Here is a 20360-nt window from a genome sequence, read left to right as displayed (position 1 = left end):
CTGACCGGGCTTCCTGTTCACATCCCACTGGCCGGGCTTCCTGTTCACATCCCACCTGGCCGGGCTTCCTGTTCACATCCCACCTGCGTCGGCTTCCTGTTCACATCTCACCTGGTTGAGCTTCCTGTTCACATCCCACCTGCCCGGCTTCCTGTTCACATCCCACCTGACCGGCTTCCTGTTCACATCCCACCTGGCCCGGGCTTCCTGTTCACATCCCACCTGACCGGGCTTCCTGTTCACATCCACCTGGCCGGGCTTCCTGTTCCCATCCCACCTGGCCGGGCTTCCTGTTCACATCCCACCTGGCCGGGCTTCCTGTTCCCATCCCACCTGGCCGGGCTTCCTGTTCACATCCCACCTGGCCGGGATTCCTGTTCACATCCCACCTGGCCCGGGCTTCCTGTTCACATCCCACCTGCCCCGGCTTCCTGTTCACATCCCACCTGGCCGGGCTTCCTGTTCCCATCCCACCTGGCCGGGCTTCCTGTTCACATCCCACCTGGCCGGGATTCCTGTTCACATCCCACCTGGCCAGGCTTCCTGTTCACATCCCACCTGGCCGGGCTTCCTGTTCACATCCACCTGCCCCGGCTTCCTGTTCACATCCCACCTGGCCAGGCTTCCTGTTCACATCCCACCTGGTTGAGCTTCCTGTTCACATCCCACCAGGCCGGGCTTCCTGTTCACATCTCACCTGGTTGAGCTTCCTGTTCACATCCCACCTGCCCCGGCTTCCTGTTCACATCCCACCTGGTTGAGCTTCCTGTTCACATCCCACCAGGCCGGGCTTCCTGTTCACATCTCACCTGGTTGAGCTTCCTGTTCACATCCCACCAGGCCGGGCTTCCTGTTCACATCTCACCTGGTTGAGCTTCCTGTTCACATCCCACCTGCCCCGGCTTCCTGTTCACATCCCACCTGCCCCGGCTTCCTGTTCACATCCCACCTGCCCCGGCTTCCTGTTCACATCCCACCTGACCGGGCTTCCTGTTCACATCCCACCTGGCCGGGCTTCCTGTTCACATCCCACCTGCCCCGGCTTCCTGTTCACATCCCACCTGACCGGGCTTCCTGTTCACATCCCACCTGCCCCGGCTTCCTGTTCACATCCACCTGCCCGGCTTCCTGTTCACATCCCACCTGACCGGGCTTCCTGTTCACATCCCACCTGGCCGGGCTTCCTGTTCACATCCCACCTGGCCGGGCTTCCTGTTCACATCCCACCTGACCGGGCTTCCTGTTCACATCCCACCTGGCCGGGCTTCCTGTTCACATCCCACCTGGCCGGGCTTCCTGTTCACATCTCACCTGGTTGAGCTTCCTGTTCACATCCCACCTGCCCCGGCTTCCTGTTCACATCCCACCTGACCGGGCTTCCTGTTCACATCCCACCTGGCCGGGCTTCCTGTTCACATCCCACCTGGCCCGGGCTTCCTGTTCACATCCCACCTGACCGGGCTTCCTGTTCACATCCCACCTGGCCGGGCTTCCTGTTCACATCCCACCTGGCCGGGCTTCCTGTTCACATCCCACCTGCGTCGGCTTCCTGTTCACATCTCACCTGGTTGAGCTTCCTGTTCACATCCCACCTGCCCCGGCTTCCTGTTCACATCCCACCTGACCGGCTTCCTGTTCACATCCCACCTGGCCCGGGCTTCCTGTTCACATCCCACCTGACCGGGCTTCCTGTTCACATCCCACCTGGCCGGGCTTCCTGTTCCCATCCCACCTGGCCGGGCTTCCTGTTCACATCCCACCTGGCCGGGCTTCCTGTTCCCATCCCACCTGGCCGGGCTTCCTGTTCACATCCCACCTGGCCGGGATTCCTGTTCACATCCCACCTGGCCCGGGCTTCCTGTTCACATCCCACCTGCCCCGGCTTCCTGTTCACATCCCACCTGGCCGGGCTTCCTGTTCCCATCCCACCTGGCCGGGCTTCCTGTTCACATCCCACCTGGCCGGGATTCCTGTTCACATCCCACCTGGCCAGGCTTCCTGTTCACATCCCACCTGGCCGGGCTTCCTGTTCACATCCCACCTGCCCGGCTTCCTGTTCACATCCCACCTGGCCAGGCTTCCTGTTCACATCCCACCTGGTTGAGCTTCCTGTTCACATCCCACCAGGCCGGGCTTCCTGTTCACATCTCACCTGGTTGAGCTTCCTGTTCACATCCCACCTGCCCCGGCTTCCTGTTCACATCCCACCTGGTTGAGCTTCCTGTTCACATCCCACCAGGCCGGGCTTCCTGTTCACATCTCACCTGGTTGAGCTTCCTGTTCACATCCCACCAGGCCGGGCTTCCTGTTCACATCTCACCTGGTTGAGCTTCCTGTTCACATCCCACCTGCCCCGGCTTCCTGTTCACATCCCACCTGCCCCGGCTTCCTGTTCACATCCCACCTGCCCCGGCTTCCTGTTCACATCCCACCTGACCGGGCTTCCTGTTCACATCCCACCTGGCCGGGCTTCCTGTTCACATCCCACCTGCCCCGGCTTCCTGTTCACATCCCACCTGACCGGGCTTCCTGTTCACATCCCACCTGCCCCGGCTTCCTGTTCACATCCCACCTGCCCCGGCTTCCTGTTCACATCCCACCTGACCGGGCTTCCTGTTCACATCCCACCTGGCCGGGCTTCCTGTTCACATCTCACCTGGTTGAGCTTCCTGTTCACATCCCACCTGCCCCGGCTTCCTGTTCACATCCCACCTGACCGGGCTTCCTGTTCACATCCCACCTGGCCGGGCTTCCTGTTCACATCCCACCTGGCCCGGGCTTCCTGTTCACATCCCACCTGACCGGGCTTCCTGTTCACATCCCACCTGGCCGGGCTTCCTGTTCACATCCCACCTGGCCGGGCTTCCTGTTCACATCCCACCTGCGTCGGCTTCCTGTTCACATCTCACCTGGTTGAGCTTCCTGTTCACATCCCACCTGCCCCGGCTTCCTGTTCACATCCCACCTGACCGGCTTCCTGTTCACATCCCACCTGGCCCGGCTTCCTGTTCACATCCCACCTGACCGGGCTTCCTGTTCACATCCCACCTGGCCGGGCTTCCTGTTCCCATCCCACCTGGCCGGGCTTCCTGTTCACATCCCACCTGGCCGGGCTTCCTGTTCCCATCCCACCTGGCCGGGCTTCCTGTTCACATCCCACCTGGCCGGGATTCCTGTTCACATCCCACCTGGCCCGGGCTTCCTGTTCACATCCCACCTGCCCCGGCTTCCTGTTCACATCCCACCTGGCCGGGCTTCCTGTTCCCATCCCACCTGGCCGGGCTTCCTGTTCACATCCCACCTGGCCGGGATTCCTGTTCACATCCCACCTGGCCAGGCTTCCTGTTCACATCCCACCTGGCCGGGCTTCCTGTTCACATCCCACCTGCCCCGGCTTCCTGTTCACATCCCACCTGGCCAGGCTTCCTGTTCACATCCCACCTGGTTGAGCTTCCTGTTCACATCCCACCAGGCCGGGCTTCCTGTTCACATCTCACCTGGTTGAGCTTCCTGTTCACATCCCACCTGCCCCGGCTTCCTGTTCACATCCCACCTGGTTGAGCTTCCTGTTCACATCCCACCAGGCCGGGCTTCCTGTTCACATCCCACCTGGTTGAGCTTCCTGTTCACATCCCACCAGGCCGGGCTTCCTGTTCACATCTCACCTGGTTGAGCTTCCTGTTCACATCCCACCAGGCCGGGCTTCCTGTTCACATCTCACCTGGTTGAGCTTCCTGTTCACATCCCACCAGGCCGGGCTTCTGTTCACATCCCACCTGGCCAGGCTTCCTGTTCACATCCCACCTGCCCCGGCTTCCTGTTCACATCCCACCTGCCCCGGCTTCCTGTTCACATCCCACCTGCCCCGGCTTCCTGTTCACTTCCCACCTGACCGGCTTCCTGTTCACATCCCACCTGCCCCGGCTTCCTGTTCACATCCCACCTGCCCCGGCTTCCTGTTCACATCCCACCTGCCCCGGCTTCCTGTTCACATCCCACCTGCCCCGGCTTCCTGTTCAAACAAAATATTATTATTAAGGTGAAATAAATGAACCATTGCCACTTCTTTCACCCTAATAATAATATTTTGGCTAACAGTGTACGCAGTGTTGTACAGAGAATACTGTAAACATACTGAGTTACTACCTGAGTCACCTGGCCGGGCTTCCTGTTCACATCCCACCTGGCCGGGCTTCCTGTTCACATCCCACCAGGCCGGATTCCTGTTCACATCCCACCTGCCCCGGCTTCCTGTTCACATCCCACCTGCCCCGGCTTCCTGTTCACATCCCACCTGGCCGGGCTTCCTGTTCACATCCCACCTGGCCGGGCTTCCTGTTCACATCCCACCTGGCCGGGCTTCCTGTTCACATCCCACCTGGCCGGGCTTCCTGTTCACATCCCACCTGGCCGGGCTTCCTGTTCACATCCCACCTGCCCCGGCTTCCTGTTCACATCCCACCTGACCGGGCTTCCTGTTCACATCCCACCTGCCCCGGCTTCCTGTTCACATCCCACCTGCCCCGGCTTCCTGTTCACATCCCACCTGCCCCGGCTTCCTGTTCACATCCCACCTGCCCCGGCTTCCTGTTCACATCCCACCTGGCCAGGCTTCCTGTTCACATCCCACCTGGCCGGGCTTCCTGTTCACATCCCACCTGCCCCGGCTTCCTGTTCACATCCCACCTGCCCCGGCTTCCTGTTCACATCCCACCTGCCCCGGCTTCCTGTTCACATCCCACCAGGCCGGGCTTCCTGTTCACATCCCACCTGGCCCGGCTTCCTGTTCACATCCCACCTGCCCCGGCTTCCTGTTCACATCCCACCTGCCCCGGCTTCCTGTTCACATCCCACCTGCCCCGGCTTCCTGTTCACATCCCACCTGCCCCGGCTTCCTGTTCACATCCCACCTGCCCCGGCTTCCTGTTCACATCCCACCTGCCCCGGCTTCCTGTTCACATCCCACCTGCCCCGGCTTCCTGTTCACATCCCACCTGCCCCGGCTTCCTGTTCACTTCCCACCTGACCGGGCTTCCTGTTCACATCCCACCTGCCCCGGCTTCCTGTTCACATCCCACCTGCCCGGCTTCCTGTTCACATCCCACCTGCCGGGCTTCCTGTTCACATCCCACCTGCCCGGCTTCCTGTTCACATCCCACCTGCCCCGGCTTCCTGTTCAAACAAAATATTATTATTAAGGTGAAATAAATGAACCATTGCCACTTCTTTCACCCTAATAATAATATTTTGGCTAACAGTGTACGCAGTGTTGTACAGAGAATACTGTAAACATACTGAGTCACTACCCCAAAGAGCTTGCAATCTAACTTTGGCTTGAAAAGAATAAGGGGAGTGCAGAATCAGATGTGACATCAATACCGTATTCAGTCCATGCAATAATGGTGGACGTATAGATACAAATTGTGAGAGATACACGATATAAAGACAAAGATACTAGTGGGGCAACAATGGATGTAGAAAGATCGTGGTGATAAATAATAACACTTACACGGACATGTGTAAGGATAGGAATCGTTTGGGTTTCTTTAAGATGTTCCTTTTGACTGCTGTGTCCTCGGTTCCCCGGGAATCACAGCTGGTATCCTCAGTGTATGCCGTGAGTTTGTCCCTCCAGTCACGTGGGAAGTCCCACAATACCACACAGTACGACGGAGAGATAATAGTTTAAAAGCAGATAGATTTATTACATGAAAATAATAAGAACTCCCATATAAAACTTAGTCTGGCGGCGACAGCAGTTCCCAAGATCACCACGGTACAGCCGAGTCCTTGCTACCGCGTCCGGTGTTCACAGCTGGAACGCAGCACCTCCTGAAAGCTACGGTGGCTGCCAAACATCACATTTCCACAAAGTTAAGAGCAACGCATTTCGCAGATCCTTCTGCTTCCTCAGGATCAATGATTCTGCATGGAGACTGTCTTTGGGTTTATATACCTCCGTGTCCACAGAGCCACCCAGTGCAGGGAGCAGTGTTCAATGTACACCTCACCATTGCAATTTACATGCACACTACTTAAAGAATTGAAATCCCATCCTAGTCATTGTTTTTAAATAACGTCCCACCTATAGCCATTACTAAATTCACTCAGATGTAGAGCCCATGTCTTTCTGCCATCATACGCTACCCATACGTGTCAATGGTCTAAAGGGGGCATATATATATAAGCACCCAGTTTATTTGTACATCTCTGTTTATGGGTAACCTGGTTTTAGGGGTACAATAGTGCTAACATCCTAGCTCAATCTAAATCGAGTGCATCTCCGAATTTTATGAGAGTTAAAACAATCAGAATCAATGAGTGCTCGGAGCTTGCAAAATACTCTCAATACTCCGGCAAAGAAGTCTGGTAACAGGTAATATTGTAGGGTACTCCAGCACAGAAATGGATTTACAACAAGAACTCATCGAGACGTCTCTTTTGAAATGCGAAATAAAGATTTGTAGACGGAGAAAGGAAAACCACGTCTAATGTCACGGAAAACTACAGCGTCACTGGACCAAGACGCGTACACATCTAACCAAACGTTGGGCGCGACTGCATCCCCAATTCCCACTACTGCTCACCGAACGGTTTGAAGAAGGGTCACGTTGGCCGCTTCTCGATCCAGTATAGTCATCTATAAATCTTTATTATGTCATCTATTTCCGACGTTACCCATGAGTAACTAATCACCAGGGGGCTACGTCGTTGGTGACGGAGACGGTCATGGAAGGATGAGAGCATGGGGGGGGGGTTGTTTCGGCGACGAGCTGGGTTAGGGGGAGTGGTGGGGTCTGGGAATGCGTGGCCCTGATAACCCTGGGACCACACCGGTTCCGGGCAGGCGAGATTCAGTTTCACTCCGGGAGCGGGGGGGGTTTGGGGTTGGGGGGGGGGGTTGGAAGCGGCTGTATTTAGCTCGAACTTTGATTGGCCATTGGTAGACGGGTGGAGTAATGTCACGGCCGGGCTACAGAGGAGCACAGCCTGCATTTGAGGGGGGAGTGAATTGAGGCAGACGCGTTGGGTGTGGAGGAAGGGAGAGTGGGGGTTGGGGGGGGGGGGGGGAGAAGGGTTAGAGGACAGGAGAAAAAGACATCCATATAGGCAATATGTATTACAGAGCACTGAAATATATAGCAATTAAACAGATTATTTCCACCTGTTCTGCAGACAGGGCATGGCGTCCACAATTAGCTTGTTCAATGTAAAACGGCATTATTGGGAGCTTAATTTAGCCAGGGCTGGCTCCACTGTAGGATGGTCGGGGGGTGAGGGGAGGCGTGCTATGTCCCTGCCTGCGCCAACCTACATGGCAGCGATCCACTTGATCAGTTGGAGATGTGATACAGTAAGGTAGCTTTAAATATGGCCGCTCTGACCTCTGAAATGCTGTTTGATTTTTTTTTTAATCCGTTTGAGTAGCTCGGAGATTTGGTTTATGTCTCTTCCGGTGCCGGGTTTAAAAGGGGGTTTAGTGGCACAGTCTGCAGACCACGTTCTTGCACTGGGACACAGGTTGTCAGTGTGAGCTGTTTTGGTATTATTAACTGCGGGGGACGTAACCCCATGAGTGCCAGGCTCACGCTGTGTTCCAGACTTGCAGCTGTCTGCTCTCAGAAATCAGGGGAGTATCTGTCGTATTCAGGTCAGGCAATGTTGGATGCATACTAAGTGTTGAAAACTATGTTTGCAAATCGCCCCCCGTGTCTGGCGTTCCCGCGCTCCGGATTCCTGCGCGTTTCCAAATTGGAACCTGTAAAATCAGTGTGATGTTACACAGCAGGCCCGTCAAACTCAAGATGCAAGACATCATCGGCGTCAACGCATCATCGGGTCAGCGCATCATCGGGTCAGCGCATCATCTGCATCAGCGTATCATCGGGGCAGCGCATGATCGGGTCAGCACATCATCTGCGTCAGCGCATCATCGGGTCAGCACATCATCTGCGTCAGCGCAGCATCTGCGTCAGCGCATGATCGGGTCAGCGCATCATCTGCATCAGCGCATCATCGGGTCAGCACATCATCTGCGCCAGCGCATCATATGCGTCAGGGCATCATTGGGTCAACGCATCATAGGGTCAGCACATCATCGGGTCAGCGCATCATCGGCGTCAGCGCATCATTGGGTCAGCGCATCATAGGGTCAGCACATCATCGGCATCATTGGGTCAGCGCATCAGCGGGTCTGTGCATCATCAGCGTCACTGAACAAGCAGCGGGCGGAATGGGAAAAAATGACATTTTTACACACTTACGCCAATTGCAGCCCCCCCATGTCCCGTGGGATTGGGTGGGTGACTGGGGGGGTGGGGATCAGGCGGGTGTTTGGGGGGATCGGGCGAGTGATTGAGGGGATGGGGATTGGTTAGATGATTCGAGGAATGGGGATCGGGGGAGGGTGATTGGGAGGGGTGGGGATCGGGCGGGTATTGGGGGATGGGGATCAGGCCGGTGATTGGGGGATCGGGTGGGGTGGTTGGGGGGATCGGGAGGGTATTGGGGGATGGGGATCAGGCCGGTGATTGGGGGATCGGGTGGGGTGGTTGGGGGGATCGGGAGGGTATTGGGGGATGGGGATCAGGCCGGTGATTGGGGGATCGGGTGGGGTGGTTGGGGGGATCGGGAGGGTATTGGGGGACGGGGATCAGGCCGGTGATTGGGGGATCGGGTGGGGTGGTTGGGGGGATCGGGCGGGTATTGGGGGATGGGGATCAGGCCGGTGATTGGGGGATCGGGTGGGGTGGTTGGTGGGATCGGGAGGGTATTGGGGGATGGGGATCAGGCCGGTGATTGGGGGATCGGGTGGGGTGGTTGGAGGGATCGGGAGGGTATTGGGGGATGGGGATCAGGCCGGTGATTGGGAGATCGGACGGGGTGGTTGGAGGGGATCGGATGGGGTGGTTGGGGGGATCGGGCGGGTATTGGGGGATGGGGATCAGGCCGGTGATTGGGGGATCGGGTGGGGTGGTTGGGGGGATCGGAAGGGTATTGGGGGATGGGGATCAGGCCGGTGATTGGGGGATCGGGTAGGGTGGTTGGGGGGATCGGGAGGGTATTGGGGGACGGGGATCAGGCCGGTGATTGGGGGATCGTGTGGGGTGGTTGGGGGGATCGGGAGGGTATTGGGGGATGGGGATCAGGCCGGTGATTGGGAGATCGGACGGGGTGGTTGGGGGGATCGGATGGGGGGGATCAGGCGGGTATTGGGGGATGGGGATCAGGCCGGTGATTGGGGGATCGGGTGGGGTGGTTGGGGGGATCGGGAGGGTATTGGGGGATGGGGATCAGGCCGGTGATTGGGGGATCGGATGGGGTGGTTGGCGGGATGCGGATCGGGAGGCTGATTAGGGGGATCAGATGGGTATTGGGGAGATGGTGATTGGGGGAAGGAAGGAACACACATTGGAGATACTGTATATACGGGTAAATGAACCAGTCACTACTTACTGGCGCCCATAGAGGGGTTTTGCCCCCTTAGTAATGGAACTTGTGACTATTGTTTGGTGCTCTGGATCAGCAAAGGAAACTTAAATTGTAAGGGACCAGACCCGACAGTCTTTAACACATCAAAACAGGCACAACTTTATTTTGCCACCTCAGTGTGGGGGGGGGGGGGGGGGAACAGCTTCCAAACACGGGACCTCAACAAAGGAGTGCAGTTATCCACAGGGGGCTCAACTCCAGTCCTCAAGCTCCCCCCCCCCCGCCCCCTTCCCAAACAGGTCAGGTTTCGAAGATATCCTTGCTTCAGCACAGGTGGCTCAATCAGAGTCAAAGACTGAGCCTCTGATTGTGCCACCTGTGCTGAAGCAGGGACTGATTGAACCACCTGTTCAGCACAGGTGGCTCAATCAGAGTCAAAGGCTGAGCCTCTGATTGAACCACCTGTGCTGAAGCAGGGATATCCTGAAAACGACCTGTCGTTGGAGGATGGGGGGGTGGGCTTAAGGAATGCATTTGAGCACCCCCTGGTTTACCATACGCAAAGATCATATTACCAATAAAATATGTGCCTATGGATTTATTTGTATGTACGTATCTACACACGCACATCGAAGGGATATTCAATCCCCCCTCACCCAGCTGATTATTAGTATACAAGTCATCAATCTCCCTGCTGCTTTAATTAGCAGCCGCTGGCAGAAATAGGTACAGTAGGGACAGCTGAATCGAATAGGTCCAGGACATGACAGGTGCAGTATACAGGTGCAGTATACAGGTGCAGTATACAGGTGCAGTATACAGGTGCAGTATACAGGTACAGTATACAGGTGCAGTATACAGGTGCAGTATACAGGTACAGTATACAGGTACAGTTGGGGGATATGCATGAACATGTTACCATTCCAACGACAGCAATGTACACATGTGGGCTCCTTGGTCCTCCCAGATAACCCAACATCTTGTCGTACATACGGCGTCCTACTGACGGACATGTCCCCCTCTCTCCCTCTCACACGCGCAGGTCTTCCTCCCCGAAGATGACGCAGCAAATGAGGGACCCCCAGCTGGGTCAGACCAAGAAACCGCCTGCACCCTCCTCGCCAAACGCTGCCAAGCGTCTCTACCGCAACCTGTCGGGGAAGTTCCGGGTGAACTACACGTCGTTCGACGAAGGCGGCCTAGCGGCCCGGAGCGAGAAGGAGAGGCTGCGGAAAACCTACCTGGTACGTCCGTCACGGCTGGGAGCGAGCCTCCCACTCACACAAATATACTGCAGGGCCGGAAATGTGTTCCCAGCGCTCAAAATAATGATAGAAATGAATAATGTCCAAATAATGGTTTTTACTGGTACAGAAGAATAACAAACAGCAGCAGATATTCGTGTTACGCAAATGACTGCCGAGGACAAAGTAGTAGATCAATGTGACATACACTAATGTTGCAAAGTACATAAAACGAAAAATCCTAAGTGAGGGGAGGGAAACACCATGGGATAGACAAGGAGAGAGAAAACAAGGGGAAGACGGGAATATGGGGGGGCGTGTTGACCTGCCCATGCCTTCAAGATGGACTCCCCTCCCGTTCCCAATTAAAACACCATACAACTTCTTGGGAGAAATAAATATATCATATTTATGCCCAGCTAAGAACCCGGCCAGATTGCACCGTTCACACCTCCCGGAGCACGGTGGAGACCCTGAGCTCGATGGAGACCCGGAGCTCGATGGAGACCCTGAGCTCGATGGAGACCCTGAGCTCGATGGAGACCCTGAGCTCGATGGAGACCCTGAGCTCGAAGGAGACCCTGACCTCGATGGAGACCCTGAGCTCGATGGAGACCCGGAGCTCGATGGAGACCCTGAGCTCGATGGAGACCCTGACCTCGATGGAGACCCTGAGCTCGGTGGAGACCCTGAGCTCGATGGAGACCCGGAGCTCGGTGGAGACCCTGAGCTCGGTGGAGACCCTGAGCTCGATGGAGACCCTGAGCTCGATGGAGACCCTGAGCTCGATGGAGACCCTGAGCTCGATGGAGACCCTGAGCTCGGTGGAGACCCTGAGCTCGGTGGAGACCCTGAGCTCGATGGAGAACCTGAGCTCGATGGAGACCCTGAGTTCGATGGAGACCCTGAGCTCGCGCTCATGAATCCATTCAGCACTTTAGTCCAAACGGCACGGAGCCCCATCTGAAGGTCACCACCATTCCGGCCGCCAATGCCGAGAACGGCTCCGCCTTCTCCAACTATGGCGGGGGGGGGCGTATGGATGGGACCATGGGGCTGTCCTGTGTAGCGCGGGTAGGAGAGCCCACCTGTCAACCACACAACCCACCGCGGGCCCGGCATAGGAAAAGGCCCCGGCTAGCCAATCACAGAAGTTGCGCCCGACGTCCAGTTGGGCGGGCCCCACAAATTTGTCCTACTCTTCCTCCCTGTCATCAGCCCTGCAGCCCATTTTCACTAAGCAGTCTTCTGGCTATTCATTAAGCTGCGATAGTGCCGATGGAGGCACTTTCACATGGAAACCCATTGATGTTACTAGGAGTATCCGTCCCACTGCCCGACCGTCACTATCTCAGCTTATTGAATAACTCCAGTTGACTTGAAGGTGTCTTGTCCTTTATTCATTCATCCACATGAGAGACAAAAATGGACAGTTTTCTCGGTTGCTACACATGCTCCTGTCAAACGGTGCAATTGCTGGTAGCTGGTAAAAAAAATAATTGTGTAATTGTCTTCCTTAAACAAATATTTGGCTGCTTTTGGTTCTTTGGAAATTGAGCGCAAATTCATTATCTTTGGGGACTCAGAATTAGGGTCTGTTTGTCATTCAAACGTTTCCTCACGCCCATCCGTGTGAGAGAGGCAATAAACACAAGGGAGAGGTAGAGAGGGGGCTTTTCCTGTGCAAACTCTCAGTGACAGAAGGGAGAAGCCAGCGGAAATTAAACCTCCCCCACGTCCTAAATATACGCATACGTGTCACATTTTGGTAACAAATGCTTCAGTCATCGAGATCTGATCCCTTAACCATGTCACTGCCATTAGTACTCTTTGCCCCTAGGAGGGACTGACCCCTTAACCATGTCACTGCCATTAGTACACTTTGCCCCTAGGAGGGACTGACCCCTTAAACATGTCACTGCCATTAGCACACTTTGCCCCTAGGAGGGACTGACCCCTTAACCATGTCACTGCCATTAGTACACTTTGCCCCTAGGAGGGACTGACCCCTTAACCATGTCACTGCCATTAGTACACTTTGTTCCTAGGTAGGACTGAACCCTTAACCATGTCACTGCCATTAGTACACTTTGCCCCTAGGAGGGACTGATCCCTTAAACATGTCACTGCCATTAGTACACTTTGCTCCTCGGTGGGACTGACCCCTTAACCATGTCACTGCCATTAGCACACTTTGCTCCTAGGTAGGACTGAACCCGTAACCATGTCACTGCCATTAGTACACTTTGCTCCTAGGAGGGACTGACCCCTTAACCATGTCACTGCCATTAGTACACTTTGCTCCTAGGAGGGACTGACCCCTTAACATGTCACTGCCATTAGTACACTTTGCCCCTAGGAGGGACTGACCCCTTAACCATGTCACTGCCATTAGTACACTTTGCCCCTAGGAGGGACTGACCCCGTAACCATGTCACACGTTGGAGGTACTCGCCTTACGACGGCTAAATCTGGCTTTTTTGTGCAGTTTCAGGGGAACGCTACTCTCTTTGAGGCTGTGGAGATGCAGGATCTTGACCGGGTGCAGGAACTGCTCAAGCAATACAGTGTGGACGAGCTGGATCTCAACACGCCCAACAGCGAGGGGCTCTTACCACTTGATATCGCGATTATGACCAACAACGCTCCAATTGCTAAGACCCTGCTGCATGCCGGTGCGAAGGAGAGCCCACACTGTGAGTCGCACGGAGGAAGGGGTCAGCTCTGACCTCCGACCTCTTCTGTTACTGGCTTGCGCTGCTGCTCCCTTCATCTCACATCTACTTCCCATCAAATTCTGTATCATCTAGGAAGTTCTGCTCATCACCTCCAAGGCTCTCCAATCTTCTTCTGCTCTTCCCTACACACCAGCTTAGATTTCTTCGTACAAATGTAGCCAAAGTTTTTAAACCCCGTTGTGAGCGGCGGTGGCGGGCCGTACACAACGTACCAGCGGGGGAAGCGCCCGTTGTTTAGAATCTGCGGTGTGGTGGCAATAATGGTGGCTACTGTACATCTGTATATCCCTACTTGTCTCTCATTACAACTGTCTCCCCTCCATCCCTTCCACCACCTGTATCCCTCGCTGTCCCCTTCCTGTGGGACACTCCGTATACGCCAAGCCCCTTCCCTCCCCACCTCAAGTCAAATCTTCTGAATGAAGCATCTCAATCCCACTGGTCTCATGGCCACTTCTCCCCACACCCACTGACCCACAGAGGCGGCCAGGCACTGCCACCCGCTGCACTTACTCCTTCCCCTGCTGCCTCTGTAAGTCTCCCAACATAACACTTAGATTGTAAGCTCTCTGGGACAGGGATTCCTTTCCCCATCATGTGCTGGTATGTTTGAGGCACTTACTTAGTTATAACTCCCTGCATGCTACAGTTTATTTAGTAATGCGCTGTGCACACTGTTGGCGCCGCATGCAAATAACATCCGTTTTCCTGGCGGGTCCTTCTCTCCCCCCCCCGCACGCAGTTATGAGCTTGGAAAGCCGCTCTCTCCATCTGTCCACCCTGGTCAGGGAGGCGGAGCAAAGGGTGAACGACCTCACCGCCCAAGTGGTGAACGAGGCGCCCAACGCCGACTGCTCCGATAAAGAGAAACAGCTGAAATCCTGGGAGTGGCGATACCGGCTCTACAAGCGCATGAAAGCCGGGTTCGAGCACGCACGTAAGTAATGAGGACCCCACGCCCGTGGGCGACTGCAAGGTTTTCCCGATGGATTATCCAGACTGATAACATCAGCTCGTGTCTCTGACGTTGGTTTGAACCAGAGACCTCCCCAAATCGTGATATCCTCTTGAAACAGCAATGTTGTTGTGGTGGCATAATCAGAACCTGGGTGTCCCTCGGAGCTGGCTGTGGTGGCATAATCAGAACCTGGGGGTCCCTCGGAGCTGGCTGTGGTGGCATAATCAGAACCTGGGGGTCCCTCGGAGCTGGCTGTGGTTGCATAATCAGAACCTGGGGGTCCCTCGGAGCTGGCTGTGGTTGCATAATCAGAACCTGGGTGTCCCTCGGAGCTGGCTGTGGTGGCATAATCAGAACCTGGGGGTCCCTCGGAGCTGGCTGTGGTTGCATAATCAGAACCTGGGTGTCCCTCGGAGCTGGCTGTGGTGGCATAATCAGAACCTGGGTGTCCCTCTGAGCTGGCTGTGGTTGCATAATCAGAACCTGGGGTCCCCCGAAGCTGGCTGTGGTTGCATAATCAGAACCTGGGGGTCCCTCGGAGCTGGCTGTGGTGGCATAATCAGAACCTGGGGGTCCCTCGGAGCTGGCTGTGGTGGCATAATCAGAACCTGGGGGTCCCTCGGAGCTGGCTGTGGTTGCATAATCAGAACCTGGGGGTCCCTCGGAGCTGGCTGTGGTTGCATAATCAGAACCTGGGGGTCCCTCGGAGCTGGCTGTGGTTGCATAATCAGAACCTGGGGGTCCCTCGGAGCTGGCTGTGGTTGCATAATCAGAACCTGGGTGTCCCTCGGAGCTGGCTGTGGTTGCATAATCAGAACCTGGGGGTCCCTCGGAGCTGGCTGTGGTTGCATAATCAGAACCTGGGGGTCCCTCGGAGCTGGCTGTGGTTGTATAATCCGAACCTGGGTGTCCCTCGGAGCTGGCTGTGGTTGCATAATCAGAACCTGGGGATCCCTCAGAGCTGGCTGTGGTTGTATAATCAGAACCTGGGTGTCCCTCGGAGCTGGCTGTGGTGGCATAATCAGAACCTGGGGGTCCCTCGGAGCTGGCTGTGGTGGCATAATCAGAACCTGGGTGTCCCTCGGAGCTGGCTGTGGTGGCATAATCAGAACCTGGGTGTCCCTCGGAGCTGGCTGTGGTGGCATAATCAGAACCTGGGGGTCCCTCGGAGCTGGCTGTGGTGGCATAATCAGAACCTGGGGGTCCCTCGGAGCTGGCTGTGGTGGCATAATCAGAACCTGGGTGTCCCTCGGAGCTGGTTGTGGTTGCATAATCAGAACCTGGGTGTCCCTCGGAGCTGGCTGTGGTGGCATAATCAGAACCTGGGTGTCCCTCGGAGCTGGCTGTGGTGGCATAATCAGAACCTGGGTGTCCCTCGGAGCTGGTTGTGGTTGTATAATCAGAACCTGGGGGTCCCTCGGAGCTGGCTTTGGTATTCTTAGCTCCAAGGACCACCCGGCTTCCCGAGATATAACCTTTTTTTTATATGATGGGGGAAAAGTGCAGTAAAATCCAAGATGGCTGCTGGGGTTAGGAAACTGGCACTTCCTATTGGCCCGTGGGAGTGAGGTTTCAATGGCAGCCATATTGATTTCCTAAAAGGGACCAGAAATATTGGCACATGAAATGGTTAATATCTCGGAGACAGAACAAAATGGCGCCGTTCTGCTCCCAAGGACCACCCGGTTCAATAAAGAGAAGGAGGGGTTGCTACTCTAAATGGAATCCCCAAACTCTGATGAATGCCCATTTTAAATATGGCGTCTCCATATTAGGTATGGTTGAGAGCTTCATTGAAAGGTTTGGGATGGGATCCTTTTTAAGCATCAAATATCAAGAATAAGTCATAACTGTGTATCTGTTTGCAATCTGTGACTGACACTGGCCCCCTACTTACCTCCGGTGAGGGGGCGGGGGGGCGCCAGTAGCTGGGCTATCGAAATGGCGGCTTTAAATGTCCTGCGGGCCAATAGGAAGCCGTGACGTCATCCCTTTTGGCTTCCTATTGGCCCGCGTGACCGGGACAGTGAAACCCGAGACGCGGTTACCGGGACCCCCTACTGAGTTCTGTATCTCGGGAAGCAGGGGGTTTCTCGGAGCTGAAATCAATGGGGTTCAACCCCAGAGACCCCCTCATTCATCTCCCCTCCCCCACCACACATGTATTCTGCTCGTGCGAGAGATGAGCCCCTATTAACCCTGATGGGCCTGGTGGTCTTTTCTGCTTTGGACAGGTGTGCCGGACCCTCCAACCAACGTGCGCCTGGCGGTGACCAGCAGTACCACGCTGCAGGTCTCGTTCCAGGAGCCGCTGAGCGTCAACTCTGCCGTGGTGACCAAGTACAAAGGTAGGGGGGGTCCGTGGGATCGGGGGGGCCGCAGGTGCCTGAGCATAGAGTGGTTTGTTATCACACGGCGGCTCCGGGTTTTACGCCCTGGGAGAAACCCTGACGCCGACTCGTCAGACCATCGCTAACAGACTGTGTGACCGATCCCAGGCAGGGCCGTGTCCTGAGCTCGTGGGGGGAACACCCGCTTAATAAGGCCCCAAACTGCCCCTCAGTGAGTGCAGGCAGCATGGGGGGTGGGGGGGAACACCCGCTTAATAAGGCCCCAAACTGCCCCTCAGTGAGTGCAGGCAGCGTGGGGGGTGGGGGGGAACACCCGCTTAATAAGGCCCCAAACTGCACCTCAGTGAGTGCAGGCAGCATGGGGGTGGGGGGTGGGGGGGAACACCCGCTTAATAAGGCCCCAAACTCTGCACCTCAGTGAGTGCAGGCAGCATGGGGGGTGGGGGGGACACCCGCTTAATAAGGTCCCAAACTGCCCCTCAGTGAGTGCAGGCAGCGTGGGGGGTGGGGGGGACACCCGCTTAATAAGGTCCCAAACTCTGCACCTCAGTGAGTGCAGGCAGCGTGGGGGGTGGGGGGGACACCCGCTTAATAAGGCCCCAAACTCTGCACCTCAGTGAGTGCAGGCAGCGTGGGGGGTGGGGGGGAACACCCGCTTAATAAGGTCCCAAACTGCACCTCAGTGAGTGCAGGCAGCGTGGGGGTTGGGGGGGAACACCCGCTTAATAAGGTCCCAAACTCTGCACCTCAGTGTGTGCAGGCAGCGTGGGGGGTGGGGGGGAACACCCGCTTAATAAGGTCCCAAACTCTGCACCTCAGTGAGTGCAGGCAGCATGGGGGGTGGGGGGGAACACCCGCTTAATAAGGTCCCAAACTCTGCACCTCAGTGAGTGCAGGCAGCGTGGGGGGTGGGGGGGAACACCCGCTTAATAAGGTCCCAAACTGCACCTCAGTGAGTGCAGGCAGCGTGGGGGGTGGGGGGGAACACCCGCTTAATAAGGTCCCAAACTCTGCACCTCAGTGTGTGCAGGCAGCGTGGGGGGTGGGGGGGAACACCCGCTTAATAAGGTCCCAAACTCTGCACCTCAGTGAGTGCAGGCAGCATGGGGGGTGGGGGGGAACACCCGCTTAATAAGGTCCCAAACTCTGCACCTCAGTGAGTGCAGGCAGCGTGGGGGGTGGGGGGGAACACCCGCTTAATAAGGTCCCAAACTGCACCTCAGTGTGTGCAGGCAGCGTGGGGGGTGGGGGGGACACTCGCTTAATAAGGTCCCAAACTCTGCACCTCAGTGAGTGCAGGCAGCGTGGGGGGTGGGGGGGAACACCCGCTTAATAAGGTCCCAAACTGCACCTCAGTGTGTGCAGGCAGCGTGGGGGGTGGGGGGGAACACCCGCTTAATAAGGTCCCAAACTCTGCACCTCAGTGAGTGCAGACAGCATGGGGGGTGGGGGGGAACACCCGCTTAATAAGGTCCCAAACTCTGCACCTCAGTGTGTGCAGGCAGCGTGGGGGGTGGGGGGGAACACCCGCTTAATAAGGCCCCAAACTGCCCCTCAGTGAGTGCAGGCAGCATGGGGGGTGGGGGGGAACACCCGCTTAATAAGGTCCCAAACTCTGCACCTCAGTGTGTGCAGGCAGCGTGGGGGGTGGGGGGGAACACCCGCTTAATAAGGTCCCAAACTCTGCACCTCAGTGAGTGCAGGCAGCATGGGGGGTGGGGGGGAACACCCGCTTAATAAGGTCCCAAACTCTGCACCTCAGTGTGTGCAGGCAGCGTGGGGGGTGGGGGGGAACACCCGCTTAATAAGGCCCCAAACTGCCCCTCAGTGAGTGCAGGCAGCATGGGGGGTGGGGGGGAACACCCGCTTAATAAGGTCCCAAACTCTGCACCTCAGTGAGTGGAGGCAGCATGGGGGGGTGGGGGGGAACACCCGCTTAATAAGGTCCCAAACTCTGCACCTCAGTGAGTGCAGGCAGCGTGGGGGGTGGGGGCGAACACCCGCTTAATAAGGTCCCAAACTCTGCACCTCAGTGAGTGCAGGCAGCATGGGGGGTGGGGGGGGAACACCCGCTTAATAAGGCCCCAAACTCTGCACCTCAGTGTGTGCAGGCACCATGGGGTGGGGGAGGGGGGAGGGGTATAGCTGTCACTCACTGCGGGAGCTTCCAAAGTCATGCCCTATAATACCTTGCGGTTGAGGATGCAAAGCATTGTGGGGAGCGACTTTGGAAGCTCCTGCTGTGATTGACAGCTGTACGACCCCCTGCTCAGGCATTGTGGGGTTGTTAGGGGGTGTTACATAGCACAGAGAATGTGAGTGTCGCCCCATATTCCAAACGACACCTCTCTGGCGGCAGAAGGCACCGTGAGGGGGCCGCGTAGTGTATTTCCCGGCGCCCGAAGGTGTCCTATGGTGTAGCACTGCTTAGTCACTATGGCCCACTCTGCTTCTGCCCTCCCACTTAGTGTAGGGCGTGAACCTCGTGCAGTAATATCACCAGGTCCATAAATACAGCAAATGTCCTAGGATAGGGGTGAGCAACGCCAGGGCCACCAGTCAGGTTTTAAGGATATCCCTGCTTCAGCACAGGTGGCTCAGTCAAAGACTGACCACCTGCCCTGAAGCAGGGACTAATTGAGCCACCTGTGCTGAGTCTCGAACTGAGTGAGCCACCTGTGCTGCTGCAGGGATATCCTTAAAACCTGACATCTTGGTGGCCCTTGAGGACCAGAGTAGCCCCCCCCCCCTGTCCTAGGCCCTCCTCCTCCGTTTGCCGGACGTGATTACCAGTTCCACCTCCCGCCGTCTTCTCTCCCTTGTGCAGTGGAGTGGAGCCTGTTCCCGTCCTTCTCCCCGCACGTGGGGGAGGTGGTCATCGAGAAGCTGAGGAACCTGCACTTTACCATCAGAGGTCTCGTTTCCGTAAGTAACCCAACGCCCGAGCCGCGGACACGACCCCATCGCGAGGAAAACCGTGGTTTTGTGTTGATTCAAGGAGAATAAAGTGCCAGCTGAATGACTGTAATGGGATTCCATGCCCAGGAGATGCAGGCAGTGGTCCTCGTTGATGTTGCCGCATGGCTGTCTTCTCCTTGCTTTGGGAAGATTTCATGGGGCTGGACACAAAAATACTGGACACAATGGTGAAAGGTGGGACGGACTTGAGACACACACGCACATCTCTCTCCGCTCTCTGCTCCATGCTGTTTCTTCCTCTCCTTGGCCCTACCCACAGGCTCCTGACACCTCCTCCTGATTGGCTGCATTACCCAGCAGCAGCCAATCAAGATGGAAGAAGCTTCCCCCCCAGCAACAGCCCTGCTCTCTCCCTGCTCTGTGAAATCAAGTGGCCCCCCCAAGCCGGTCAGGTCACTATGTCCAGAGAGGTAATACCGGACACATACATGTCCAGAGAGGTACTGTAATACCGGACACATACATGTCCAGAGAGGTAATACCGGACACATACATGTCCAGAGAGGTAATACCGGATACATACATGTCCAGAGAGGTAATACCGGACACATACATGTCCAGAGAGGTAATACCGGACACATACATGTCCAGAGAGGTAATACCGGACACATACATGTCCAGAGAGGTAATACCGGACACATACATGTCCAGAGAGGTA

At 56.3% G+C, this 20360-nt stretch overlaps 1 protein-coding gene across 1 annotated transcript in view; it reads left to right on the top strand.

Moving 5' to 3' along the window:
- The first annotated feature begins 10475 nt into the window (after positions 1–10475).
- The window catches only part of LOC142463537 (ankyrin repeat and fibronectin type-III domain-containing protein 1-like), a 55421-nt gene continuing 45536 nt past the window's right edge, over positions 10476–20360 (top strand). The window contains exons 1-5 of the mRNA XM_075566415.1: positions 10476–10676; positions 13165–13372; positions 14157–14351; positions 16607–16720; positions 19551–19648. Of these exons, the coding sequence (XP_075422530.1) occupies positions 10491–10676; positions 13165–13372; positions 14157–14351; positions 16607–16720; positions 19551–19648 (801 nt within the window). The 5' untranslated portion in view covers positions 10476–10490. The remainder of the gene's footprint in view (positions 10677–13164; positions 13373–14156; positions 14352–16606; positions 16721–19550; positions 19649–20360) is intronic.

This window comes from Ascaphus truei, chromosome 11, assembly GCF_040206685.1.
Source record: "Ascaphus truei isolate aAscTru1 chromosome 11, aAscTru1.hap1, whole genome shotgun sequence".
NCBI classification, from domain to species: Eukaryota; Metazoa; Chordata; class Amphibia; order Anura; family Ascaphidae; genus Ascaphus; species Ascaphus truei.
Note: the sequence above shows the minus strand (reverse complement) of the source record. Positions and strands in the feature narration are given on the sequence as shown.